The sequence below is a fragment of the Lynx canadensis genome, chromosome A1, assembly GCF_007474595.2.
Source record: "Lynx canadensis isolate LIC74 chromosome A1, mLynCan4.pri.v2, whole genome shotgun sequence".
In the NCBI taxonomy this organism is placed as follows: Eukaryota; Metazoa; Chordata; class Mammalia; order Carnivora; family Felidae; genus Lynx; species Lynx canadensis.
The window spans coordinates 214,678,141-214,691,761 of record NC_044303.2 but is presented as its reverse complement, the minus strand read 5'-3'; the positions used below and the strand labels follow the sequence as shown (position 1 = coordinate 214,691,761).

Genomic DNA, 13,621 nt, shown 5'->3' with positions numbered 1-13,621 from the left:
CAATAAGCATCCATTCCTGAACCACTTTTAATAGGTGCGTATTATTCATTTACACATGTATGCCATAATTTAACAAATCTGATCATAGTCATTAAGGTTACCATTTATTTTTTTTGTCATCATAAACAATGCCACTGTGAACACACTTGCATTCTCTGCAACCTGTCAAATTATTTCACACAAAGAATGTGTACTTTTTTTAAGGCTTCTCTATAGACAGGTAGTACTAGTCTAGACTAAAATCAAAACCATATGGGAGTTCCCATTTCCACACATCCTGTCAACATGACTGTTTTTAATCTCTGCCATTCCAATGAAAGAAGTGTCTTATTTAACTTGCAATTTTTTTTATCACTATTGAAATAACATTTCACGGTCACTTCATTTATGAACATCCGAGTCATATGCTATGCCAGTATTGTTAAAACTAGGAGTACAGTCTTTTTTATTGAAAAAGTTTTTTTATTAAGATAATTGCCCTTCTGGGGTTCCTGGGTGGATCAGTCAGTTGAGCGTCCAACTCAGCTCATGGTCTCATGGTTCGGAGTTCAAGCCCCACATTGGGCTCGCTGCTGTCAGCACAGAGCCTGCTTCAGATCCTCACTCTCTCTCTCTCAAAAATAAATGAACATTAAAATAAATAATAAAAAGATAACTGCCCTTCTGTCAAATGTAATGTAACCTTTTTCAGTTTTTTGTTTTCCTTTTAATTCTGTCTATTGCTACATAGGACTTACATGGCCAAACCTAGAGATCTTGTTTATACTGCCTGCCTTAGTGTTATGTTTGGAATCCTTTCCCACCCCAAAATTAAATAAATATTTTCTATTTTCTTCAGTTACTTTTTAACGTTAAATTTTTTTATTCTACCTCTCTAAGATATAAGGCATAAATCTAACTTTAGTTTCTTCCTCCATATGTTTTGTCAATTGTCCCCACATCAGTTTCTCCTCTGATTTGAAACAATTTTATGACAGAGGTAAATTTTTTTATATATACTTGAATGTTGCTCAATATTTGGAATATTTTATACCCATATCAAATTGTTTTAATAATTATGGGTATAGAACATTTTAATTTTGCTCAAATATCCCTGCATTATTATTTTTCATTATTCTCACTTCTATTTTAAATCATTATAAAGTTTAAAAACCCACAGTTCAACTGAAGTTACGTTATACTGTACATTATTTTGAAGAAAACTGGTATTTTTACAACATTGTCTTCTACTTCCACTATGGGAATACAGCATGCCCTCCATTCATTTACGTCATCTTGTCATCAGCTACACTGATAGTTTTCTTCACACTGATCTGTATTTTTTAAGCTTATCAAGATATTTTATTTTAATTAAAATTTCTGTAGTGAACGTATATTTTTTCCCCATTACATTTTCTTAGGTGTTTCTGGTATTTAGGAAGGATATTAATTTTGATTTTTTGTTTGTTTGTTTACAACTGTCAACTTCAGTGAATTATTCTCATGGTTTCTTAGCTGATCCTCTTGAATTTTCCTGCTAATACCATTAGCTAATAATGGCAACTCTTAGCTCCCACTGGTATGGCTTGGTTTCTATGTTTATTTTAGTGCTTACTGCAAGCTTGACACTCTGCTAAGTACTTTACTGACACTCACATTTAACCCTTAGAAGAATCCTATGAGGCAGATATGAACATCTCCTACAGAGGAAACAGAATTAGAAACTGCATCACTTACCCATATTCCCAAGCTATTAAAGTGGTAGTTAAATGCTAATATGGTTGTCTAACACAGACATTTTGACCTGTACTAAAAGCCCATGAAATGTTTACTATTATTGTCAAGAAACACGGGCAAAAATATCCTCACTCCATTTCTCTTAAGGCAGGTGTCTTGAATGATGGATGGCCAGGGTTGTCTGTTGTGAATATCAATTAATGTTCTTTTTCTTTTTCTTTAAGATTTTGAGAGGGTCATTTCAAAACAGGGGCAAAACACCTTTTTTAGCTAAGTGTCTCAGGCACTCCAAACTTCAAAATTCAAACTACAAATTGTTTCTTAACAATAAGCTATAGTACAGGCTATGATAACTTTTCTTCCTTTGCAGTATGTACATCTATGATTTTAATTTTCTCATCCACTGCATTAGTTGGAACTCACAGAATCCAAGTTTCTGCCTTCCCCACAAACTACTGGGCACAGGAGAAGAAAACCACTAGACTGAAGATGTTTCCAGCACTCTACATTAAAAATCACCAACCTGAAATGGGTCCTCAGTAATATCTACCAACACAGTGTCTGGCTTTTTTTCCTACCCTTATCTCCTCCTCAGGCCCTTTCTCATTGAACAAACTCTAGCTAATCTCATCTATCCTTGGCATTTAGTATTTCCAGCTGGGATCTCTTTTCTGGGCTTTACACCTGTGTAACCAATAAACTGCCGCACAACTTCACCTGGTTGTCTCACAGATTCTTATATTCCACATGCCCAAACTGTACTCACCTTGCATCTTTCTTAGTGCTCCCCACCCCCAGTGGGGGCCACCAGATCTCAGGTGCTGACTGCTCTTCCCTCACCATCAGTATCCTACTGACTCGATCTCACAAACACCTCTCAGTTACTTCTACCGTTCCCCGTTACCACTGTCACTGAGCTGATGTAGGCATAATCACTTCTTGTATGGATCACTACAAAAGCTGTCTAAACTTATTTCCCAAGCTCCAGGCTTGACCCTCTCAGAGCCACTTCTCCACACTGCAACCTTCCCATGTGCTCTTTTTTCTCCCTTCACCATCCCCTTCTCTAATGCATTCCTACACACACTTCAAGTACCAATTATAAAAAAGGTAAGATACCAATTTCTCTACCAATTTCTCTGACTACCCAAGACTGAGCTTTCACTGCTGTGTTCCCAGAACATGTAATTGTTCTATCAAAAGTACTCCCCATAGCACTTAACTTTCTCATGCCTGTAAAGTGGGGACTCTTGTGAATGTTTCACTCACACCAGTACAATACCTGGCACACACGAGAATGCACTGTTTTTCATTCACTTCAAGAAGAACTGAATTGTATAACATTCAGTTATACAATGTTAGGTGACAGTGATAGGCAATGGAGCCTCAATCCTTTTTCTAACTTGTATGGGAAAGCCTGAAAGGTTTCAACATTAAATATGACTCTTCTGAAATGGTATCAATCATATTCATAAGATAATATTCTATGAGTATTCTAAGAATATTCTATATTCTTTTATCATGTTAAAAAAGTCTGCTTTTATGCCTAGTTTACCAAAGTTTCTATTTATAAAAGGATGCTGGTTCTATTTTAAATATCTAATAGACAGGTACAGAGATAACTCTACAGATTTTGACACAAAGAATTAATTATAGATGTCCTGATACTAACCTATTTATCCATGCAATCTTGGAATAAACTGTTACTTTAACGCACTACTGAAAATTTTCATAGCCATATTCATAACAGATTGTTTTATAGTTTTCTACATTGGGTTAGGTTTTGCCATCTCTGTTTTCCCTTCCATCTTCATCAGTATCCTAGAACAGTTTAATACATTTTTGGAAGTGGTAAAAATCCAACTTTTTCCATTTTTTCCGCAGTTATTAGCCTATTAAAACTTTCTGCTTGTGTGAAGTTTGTAATTTTTGCTTTCATAGAAATCAACCCATCACATCCAAGTTTTTAAATTTTGTAAATATAGTATCTGTACTTATAGCAACATATTATACTTTTTAAATCCCCTTCATTCTTATGATACATTCTTTCTTATACCTAATGGAATGTATGTTTTTCTTTTCCAGATTTGCCACTTTTTGAACTGTATAACCTTTGAAAGAAGTCTTGCATTTATTTTCAAATATTGCTACAGTATTATAGTTCTTTTTCCTATTTCATTAATTTCTTTTTATCTTTAAATCCTTTTTTCTGCTTTTCTTATACTCTACCAGTTTGTAGAGCCAAGTGATCAGACAGTAATTAGATATGCATATTTATACATATTAATATAACTTTAACCTATATATATATATACACACACACACACACACACGCATATATATATATATATATATATATATATATACACACATACATAGTTACCATTCATTTGGCACTAACTTTGGACCCAGTTCTACGTGTTTTTACATGCATTCTCTCAACGTCTCCTTACCATGCAAAAAGGCAAGTAAAACTGCTCTTATTTTAGACAAAGACATTGAGGCTTAAAAAGGTTAGATAACTCTGCCTAATATCCAAATTGGGAAAATAACTGACCCCAAATCTGTCAGATTCCAGAGTGCTATTTTTAATTACCATTACATAAGACCATGATTTTACCTCTCAGTATAGAACTGGTTACACCCTGTAAGTTTTGGTTTACAACAATGTCAATGTCGTTCTTCTAAATAAAGTATGGCTGCAGTTTTATTCTTTTTTTTTCTGAAACAAGTAAATTTGAGAGCATAATTATGAATTTCCAAGGTTTCTTTTTAAAGCCTTGAATTACTGGAGTGCCTGGGTGGCTCAACTGGCTGAGCATCCAACTCTTGATTTCAGCTCAGGTCATGATCTCACGGGGGTTCATGGGTTCAAGCCCCGCGTCAGGCTCTGCGCTGATAGCACAGAGCCTGCTTGGGATTCTGTCTCTCCCTCTCTGCCCCTCCCCAACTCGTGTTCTCCCTCTCTCTCTCAAAAAAAAAAAAAAAAAAACTTTAAAAACCTTGAATTATTAACATATACAGTTTTATAGCAACTGAGGTCAGAAAAAGTGGCTTGTATAATTTCTAATTTTTGGAAATTTATCAAAATTTTCCTTGTGCATCATCAATACATCTTGAAAGTAAAGGTTTTTAAGTTACTGGCTGTTTTAGCTTTTCATAGGGCATTTTGGACAGACTCTTAGGCTATTTTGAAGACTTGGTGATGTTTGCAGAAGCACAAAACCTAAATTCAAGGAGATAATCCTATGACTTCTTTCAGTGTCAACTCCTTGCTTACCTTCCAGATCTCTTATACTCTTTTTTGTAGGACCTTTCCAGAGATGGTGATCTTCGGCTGTCCCGGTGCCTGTGTCTCTCCCGTTCCCGCTCTCTTAAAGGAATTAATACACAGAGCTGTTTTCAACAGAAAGACTCAAAAACACCATCTCTTTTCAATGAATAAATTCATCTTCTAAATAAATGGACCTCACCTAAGAATTTTTCTGGCACTATTCTCGATGGGACATTTTTATTCATCATTTATTAAAGGATAACGGAGGTTTTTTTCTTTACAGAAGTTAACTAACTTGGACATTTTTTGTTGTTTTCTTTGAAGAAAGAAGTCATACTTGATGCTAAGCAACAAGGGGATTTATCATAATCTTCTCTCCAGACCTTCCAAGCAGCCAATTCTTTTATGTAACCTATAGGTAAAACTTTAAAGGACTCTACTACCTAGTGATTGCTAGAAAATTCTAAATTTCATCCATCAAATAAATGTAAATTAAAGCTTTTATAGTAAAAATTAAGCTAAGGTTCTAAACTCTGGGGGCGCCCGAGTGGCTCAGTAGGTTAAGCATCTGACTTCAGCTCAGGTCATGATCTTGCGGTTTGTGAGTTGGAGCCCCACATCGGGATCTCTGCTGTCAGCACAGATCCCACTTTGGATCCTCTGTCTCCTTCTCTCTCTGCCCCTCCCCCACATGTGTTATATCTCTCTCTCTCAAAAATAAATAAAAACATAAAAAAAAAAAGGCCTGAGTTATAGTTCTAGGTATCATTCATTAACTGCCATGAGACTGTAAGTCACTTTACCTTTAAATAGTGTTTTAATCTGAAAACAACTCTAAATAGAGACACAGTTTACACAATGTAAAATAAAATAGGGGATTTTAAAACCTTTCAATGTAAAACGGGAATTTAGTAATAACAATAATAATGTCTGAGTCTATTTAATAAGTACAATGAAGATCTTGAACAAAACTGGAACTCTAGTGTGTGTCAATCACAACTAAGTCTAAGGGAAATAACCACCCCATTTCAGCATGTAAAAAAAATGTATTAGCCTGAGTCCAGCAAGACTATAAAAATGTCTGAAATCAAAAATATCCCCCAACCTATAGCCAAATAGAAGAAATGTAAATACACTGAAAATCAAAACTTACAGAACTGATAGAAAAATGTAACTGTTTAGATATTAAAACAGGAAATGTTTTTTCACTTAAAGGTCACTCCCTCCTCAAGAAAGATTCCACTGAATGATACTTTTACCATATACATAAGCCTCAGGGACACACCAGCTGTCTAAAATAAAGTGGCCAGAGCTTGGGATTCTACATTCTTTATCTGATACACTTCTAAAATTACAGTTTACTGGGGCGCCTGGCAGGCTCGGTGCGTAGAGTATACAACTCTTGATCTCTGGGTTGTAAGTTTAAGCCCCACAGTGCATGCAGAGGTCACTTAAAAAATAAATTTAAAAAATTACAGTTTACTTTTAAGCAGTAAAATCCCAACTAGTGAGTGGTAACACACAACAGATATGTGTACTGATGGCAGCTGAGAATAATTGCCAATAATAATAATTTCCAAATCAAACTCTATTGAAAGGACACTCTTGATTTTTGTTTGTATTTTAACATCTAGGCAATAGAATTTTGCATTTGAGAATGACACTTCTGATGATGACTGCTACCTCTGAGTTGGTATGAACTGAAAAGGCCAATTTGGTTACAAACCACATTAGTTAACACTATGTAATGAACCCATTTAGAGCAAGAAAAACAATGTTTGGGTTACTCTTCCAAAGACTCTTCCTTAGCTGCAGGCACTGAGATATATAAGGTATATAATACTAGCTCTCTGATGGCTACACACTGTACTCAACAGGCCAGCTACAGGGATTGTTGTGCTCTAACACCACTCAGTTATAGGAAGCCATTGCACCAGTCCCACCACACTGCAAAACAGCATGCTCAGTGCACTGCATCTATGGCTGTTTCTTTTCCCATTCCCCATAGTAATTTTGATCTTTCATAATAACAAATACATAGATCCACTTCTTCACAAACTTCCTCTAAAAACAGTTTGTCCTAAAACAATCTGGTAATTACTATTCAAGCACATTTTGGAGAAGAAAAAGAAGAAAGATGGAATCTGAAAAAGGATAGACTGACTTATCCTAAGGAATAAGGGGACAAGTAGCCAGAGGACAGACTACAGAATTTGAATAAACTCAACACAATTTACTGCACAGATTTGTGAAGTTTTGGTTTTCTCCAATATACTTCTAGCAGTTACACTGGGACTTCACACACCCCATTTTTATTTCACAAAAACATTCCACATAAGACAGGTGACTGGCACTCTACGTAAGACCTCAAAGGAAGCCGATTATAATGTGGCCATGACACTGGGGCAGCTCCAGGACAAACACCCCCAAGGATGTTACAAAACAACTCCAACATAAATAAAGGCCATTTAGAAAGATGAGCTAACTGCCTAAATAGGTCCTTCACAGTAAAGGAGTTATGGTTTAGGATAACGAAGATTGGTGGTAATTCTCAGCACTTAATTTCACTTACTGATAGAGATCCTCAGTTGACAGAACATGAATTTCTTTAAACAAATACATAGCCCCAAATTAAAACCTGATGCAAGAATTTTTTTATGGAAGAATTTTACAGAATGTTTTACAGCAGAACCCTAAAAACTCCTCTAAGTGCAGCACCCCAAAAAGGAAAAAAAGTGCCTTCTAGAATGCTAAAGTTTGCAACAAAGTGTCTCCCCAGAAAAAGGATTATCATCACTTTAAGGTTTACAGAAAACTATTAACAAACACTTTTCAGATCAGATTTTCGCCACAAAATTATAAAATAAACTATCACAGCCTCTGCTAATTAACCCATCACAGAATAATTAAGGACAAAATTGACCAGAGACATAACTCATGCTGAAAATATTTTTTAAAGTCCACCAACTTCAGTCAGCTCTGGCCCACCAGAAATCAGTCATCCCTGCAGGAAGCAAGTTCCCTTCCATCTTCCACTGGGCGTCAGGGAGAGGACACAACACATTTTGTTTCCAACCCTCCAAGCATTAGTAACTCCCTTCAGGACTGAGAATGACCACCACCACTTACTGGCAAAATGTTCAATCAGAATCAAGCCAACAGCCATGAGAAAAACATGGAAACCAAGAAGCAAAGTGATGCCACAGATTAGCACAGAAGCGCCACAGGACAATGAAGGTAAACACACCTTATGGGACAGAAAGAGAAGCACCACTATTAGCTCCACCTCTGGAAAACTTCAACGATACAAAGAGTTTGCCAAAGGTACAAATTAATTGGTATGATCGTTATCTACAAAAAATATGTAGATTTGTATTTTCCATCTACACCAATAGTTCTTAGAGTTTTGAAGAAATAGATTCACACCACCTCGAGATTCTGCTGTAAGCTACCAATTACAGAAAAACATGCATACATATAAAATGCTGCATATTAATTTCAGAACATTTCTACAAACCCATCTATGAATCTCAGTTTAGAAATGCCTGCTGGAGGGGCACCTGGGTGGCTCAGGAGGTTAAACATCCAACTTCGGCTCAGGTCATGGTCTCACAGTTCATGGGTTCAGGCCCCACATCAGGCTCTGTGCTGACAACGTAGAGCCTGGAGCCTACTATGAATTATGTGTCTCCCTCTCTCTCTCCCCCTCTGCCGCTCATGCTCTGTCTCTCTCAAAAATAAATAAACATAAAAAAAATTTTTAAACAAAAAAAGAAGTATCTGCTGGAAACCTTACTTCCTTATATATGTACATATTTGGTCTTTTGGGGAAAAAAAACCATGTAATCTGGAATAAAACGGTATTTTTAAAATATAACTTTCTTCAGTATGAATACACTTCAATGCAACAAAACAGGTTAAAAGCTATTTTGAAAACTTTGATGTGTAACCAATGTCACTGCATTTTACAAGGAAACAAAGCAAGAAGGCAATTACGTACAATAAACTCCCACTTACCCTAAAAACCAGAAAGCAAGTTCTGCTTCACTACTTTGATTCCTAATTGATAACATACACAGATCAATTCCAAAAGAACTCAGGTGCTGTAAGCTGACACGGTGATCATACAACAAAAGTAAATACGATAATGCAAAAAACATGCGAAAAATCTAATGAACTTCCATTAGATCACCATTAAAATGTCAGCTGTATTATACAGCGTAATCAGCTTACACTCATTGAAATGAGTTTACATTAATTTTGAAATGCTTTTCAAAAGTGGCTTTTTCTGACATGTCAGTTGTCTGTCCCTCTTTAAAACAGCCCATAACATGTATTCTTCCCTTTATAAATCAAAATGCACTGTTGAACTTTTTTGGTCTGGTTTGCGGAGAAATACAAATGGCCCATGTCTGGACCTCTGCAGTTCATTAAAAACACACGTGTTTGTGCTTTACCTGCTCCGCTCATAGCTCCGGTGACGTGACGGCGTCCTCCCTCGGTCATAATCTGATCTGTAGCGGCTCTCTTGTCTTCTTCTGTCAGGACTTCGGCCTCGTTCCCGCCTATCTAGGGACCGATGCCGCTCACCTCGCCCGTGACTGTGATCCCGGTGCCTGTGATCCTCGTAGTGCTTGAGCCTTTCTGGGGACCTTCTCTCACTGGGAGCTTTTGGGAGTGGGTATGGAGGGAGGTGCCTAAAATGAGGACTATTGCTGTTATTAGCACTGGGTGGGAAAGAACTGGGGTTGTTCTGGAAGCTGTTAAAATTGGGAGGTGGGAAATTATGGTGTGAGTATCCTGGAGGGTACTGATAATTGACCTGCTGTGGCATGACTGGAGGTGGTGGGGGATGGGGCATGGAAGGAGGGGGCATCATGAAGGGGAAAGTGCCTTGTCCTGGAGGTGCTCCAGGGACTGGGGGGTTATTAGGACAGGGCATCGGAGGCGGCATAGGAGGAAAACAGGGAGGCACTGGGAAGGGGGGCCTCATCTGGTGGTTGGGGAAGGGGGGTCGTATAGGGCAGGGGGGAAGAGGGCCTTGCGCTGACGGAGGCATGGGTGGAGGGAAGGGTACAAAGTCTGGTCGTGGAGGGAGAAAACTGGGAGCTGGAGAGTTCGAGAATGTGGTGGAAGGGGCACTTGGAGGTTCGTATTGATATTGCACAGGAGGCTGCTGAGGGTGAAGTAGTCTCAGATTTTGGGGCCTGAAGGCTGGGGCTGAGGGTCTGGCTCCATGTCCTCCTCGCCCTCGGGGACACCCTCGTCCTGGGTGGAACGACATTCTATGACTTTGTGGGAGGAAAGAAAAAGAGAAAAGGGAAAAAGAACTAAAAACTCACCATAAGCTGGGTTTCACAATGCCTGATCATCTTCAAGAGCAACTGACAGACCCCTTCAGCCACAGGAATATTCCACCCATCTAACGTTGAGTTCTCTGTAACACCTCAGACTCCTCAAGGCCAATACACTCCTCTTCCCCTGTCTCAGTCCCTGGACTCCGTCACTCCCTAAAGCTGTTCCTCGAGAATGACCAACTCAACATCCCATTGTTTAAACGTTTGCCATTATGTCCTCGCTCAGGCTCCCCAAAAGTGTGAACTTTGCCATGTCATCCCACCCACACACCCCACATTTTCTCCACCTGCACCAGTATCTCCCTGTCTTCACCTTCCTCCACACTCAGCAGAGACTCTGCAAATTCAACATAACATGTCCCAAAAGGAATTAATGACCTTCCCCGCCAAGACAATACCACTGGCTCTCGTTTCAGTGTTGCCTATCTCAATAGATAATAACATGTATTGTTCCTCAAGTCATACACCAGGGAATTATCTGACAACTTCTCCTCCCTTATCCCCCTTAGCCAAAAATTTGTTTTAAATTCCCATCACTTCTACTTCATAAATACTTCCGGAGTTCATCCACTTCACATCATTGTTTCTCCCCTGGCTACAATAATAACGCCACTGCTGGCCTTTCTCCAATCACTATTACCAACCTACCAGGCCTTTGTCAGGCTCCCTGCTCTCACACTCTGTGCTTCTTCTTGGCAGCTCCTACAGTAATTCCAATTCACAATTAATTCCACCTTTCATGTTTGCCTGCACCTCAGAACTGTAAGTTCCATCAGGGCAGTCTGGGTTCCTAACTATGTACATGGCCCTCATGAACACATTTCTTCCTCTCCCCACATATATAAATCCTTCCCACTCTCAGGGCCCAGTGCCAGTGTTTCTCTTCTTCCCGCTGTTCTTCCAAAACCCCTGCCATGACTGTCACACTACTCACCACGTATTGCCTTGCATCATGACGTACTGTCTGGATACGTCACATCTTCCACAGAGAATATAAACTCTAGAGAACAGAACAGAAAGAATAGGGAGAACAGAAAGAATAAAACAGAACAGAGAGAACAGAAAGAATAAAACACGCATAAAAATGTTTCCCAAACTGCTAATGTCTGCAATTATCTTAACATTGATTTTTGCATTCTCTAATGCACTTAGCATACTAACAAGATAACTTTGTAAACACAACAGTTATCCTTGATTTCATTCTCAACTCTTTCCACTGAAGAATTCTGTGAACATGAACGGCTTTCCAAATACTTAAGCTTCAGCAAAAGGTTTTAAAAACTAAATAAATAAATAAATATTAAGTGCAAAGAACTTTAATGCAGAAGCATCCTCTTAAAGTCTATCTAACTAAAAGCTTTACCAATAGGCTTAAGGTAGATTTTCAAAAGGCTCACGAAAATAATTTCAGATTATATAGCAGTGCCAATCACTGTGCTTAATAACTAGTAGGCACCAAATATGGTCTGACTTATGATTATTATTCAGGCTAAGACCTTCATGATAAACCCAGGACCTACCCAGTTGATCTTGCCACCACAGGCTACTTATGGTTCACGGCCAATGGAATCAAATTCAAACTCCATGTTTGGCATTTAAGGCCCTTCACAACCTGGACCCAACTTCTTGCAGGCTTATCCTCCATTACCTTCCCTGTGAAGTGCCTATGATCCCAGATTTCCCCAGTTGCCTAACATACCAGGTGCTATCAGCCAGCTTGTTCTTTGCTCCCACTCTTCTAAAATTCCCTACTCGTATTAATCTGCCCACTGAATTTTCATCTGCCTACAAATGCCACCTCTTCCGGAAAGCCTTGCCTAGTTCCCTTTAGAAAATAATCCCACTCCCCCTAGACTACCATTGCTTAGTCCATACTTAGTTCTTTCACAGCACTTACCAGAGACTGCCTCATATTATAGTCATGTGTGTACATTTCTAACTTCTCCACTAGGTTATTAGCTCCTTGAGGACATGGGTTGATTCATAAGTCATTTCTGTATCCTTCACAGCTCCTGGCAGAACATCCTGCACATAGGTGGTCAATAAATGTTTACTATCTCACCAATGGCATATGTTTCTACTTGCTACTGTACATTTCCCTTTCACATATATCCAGCACAGATTTGCATTATCAAAACCAAAGAGTGGACCTTTTCACTGATTCATACAATATTCAATGAGCCTATACATGTCACAGGCCCCACAGACTCAAAGTTGAGTAAGACACACAGCCTGCAAGACTCAAGCTCTCAATCCACTTACAAATACATTTTCCTTAAATAAAGCAATAAACAAGAGAAAAGATTTCAACACAGATCTGGAGGAATACAAAGGAGTGTACTGAACCTAGAAGTGCGAAACAGAACACTAACACTGTTGGACAGTGTGTAATAGTTATACTTTCAGGATTAGATCCTCATGGATGTTTCTATGGAGAGAATATCTGAAAACACTAATTATGAAACTGACACATTAAAGGCATAGTCGGACTATCTTATGGATGCAAATTTTAATTCAAAAGTCAAGGAATTCACTGCAACTGGAAAAGTAATTGTTTGCGGCGTAGGTCTACTCCTAGACTGCTTGTCTGTAAGCAGGAAAACTGAGGGAACTGCTTTGTACAGTTAACACGACCAGGAACATCAGCCTATGCTCAAAGAGTTGCAAAGTGCGCAACTACGTTAAGAACACCTTTCCCCCCACTTGCATCTGCAGGCCGGTCACCTTCGTCGAGCTCATCTGTAGTTGCGGTTTCCCCTGTTTGCATCTCCCGCCAGACTGTGAGCCCCACGAGGCAAGCGCTGGGCTCAGGGTCTCGCGGCACTCCGAGACCCCGGCAGCCCCGGGCCTGGACCACCGCCTGCGTTCCACAAATGAATGAAAGGTCTCATTTTTCATTTCTATTTGCGGGATTCGGGCCTAGGGTCGCTTTTTTGCCCTTAGCTGCAGAACTGAAGAGGGGCTGCACGACTATAACTCAAAGGCGCCTCTCGCCCCAGCCCTGGGCTCTTAGCCCCGTTTAAACCCGGACACTCGGAAACGCTCCCTCTTCCAACACCCGCAAGTTGCCCCTTTTACCTACAAAAGGCTCTCGCGCCGCGAGGTTGCCGTCAAAGCAAAGCTAGGATTATTCTACAGCCGCCAGGACTGTAGCGCCGCCCGCGCCTCCGGAACAGGAAACCAAGGAAATTAAAAAGCAAACCGGAGAAAGCTGGACCTCTACAGAGAAAGCTTCTGGGCTGGCCACAGCGCCTTGTGCGCAGTGATTGGTCCG

General features: G+C 39.4%; 1 protein-coding gene across 7 annotated transcripts in view; it reads right to left on the bottom strand.

The window, feature by feature from the left end:
• The window catches only part of DROSHA (drosha ribonuclease III), a 127,384-nt gene extending 113,863 nt beyond the window's left edge, over window positions 1–13,521 (bottom strand). For 3 of the 7 annotated variants that reach the window (XM_030331948.1, XM_030331983.1, XM_030331999.1), the window contains exons 1-5: window positions 13,426–13,514; window positions 12,245–12,372; window positions 11,282–11,347; window positions 9,448–10,281; window positions 4,997–5,089 (exon numbers count right to left, since the gene is read on the bottom strand). In XM_030331948.1, coding sequence (XP_030187808.1) covers window positions 4,997–5,089; window positions 9,448–10,281; window positions 11,282–11,301 — 947 coding nt within the window. In that variant the 5' untranslated portion in view covers window positions 11,302–11,347; window positions 12,245–12,372; window positions 13,426–13,514. Of the gene's footprint in view, window positions 1–4,996; window positions 5,090–9,447; window positions 10,282–11,281; window positions 11,348–12,244; window positions 12,373–13,425 lie in introns of all 7 variants that reach the window. The other 4 variants (XM_030331958.2, XM_030331992.1, XM_030331975.1 and 1 more) reach the window with 4 other exon arrangements.
• Between the last annotated feature and the right edge of the window lie 100 nt (window positions 13,522–13,621).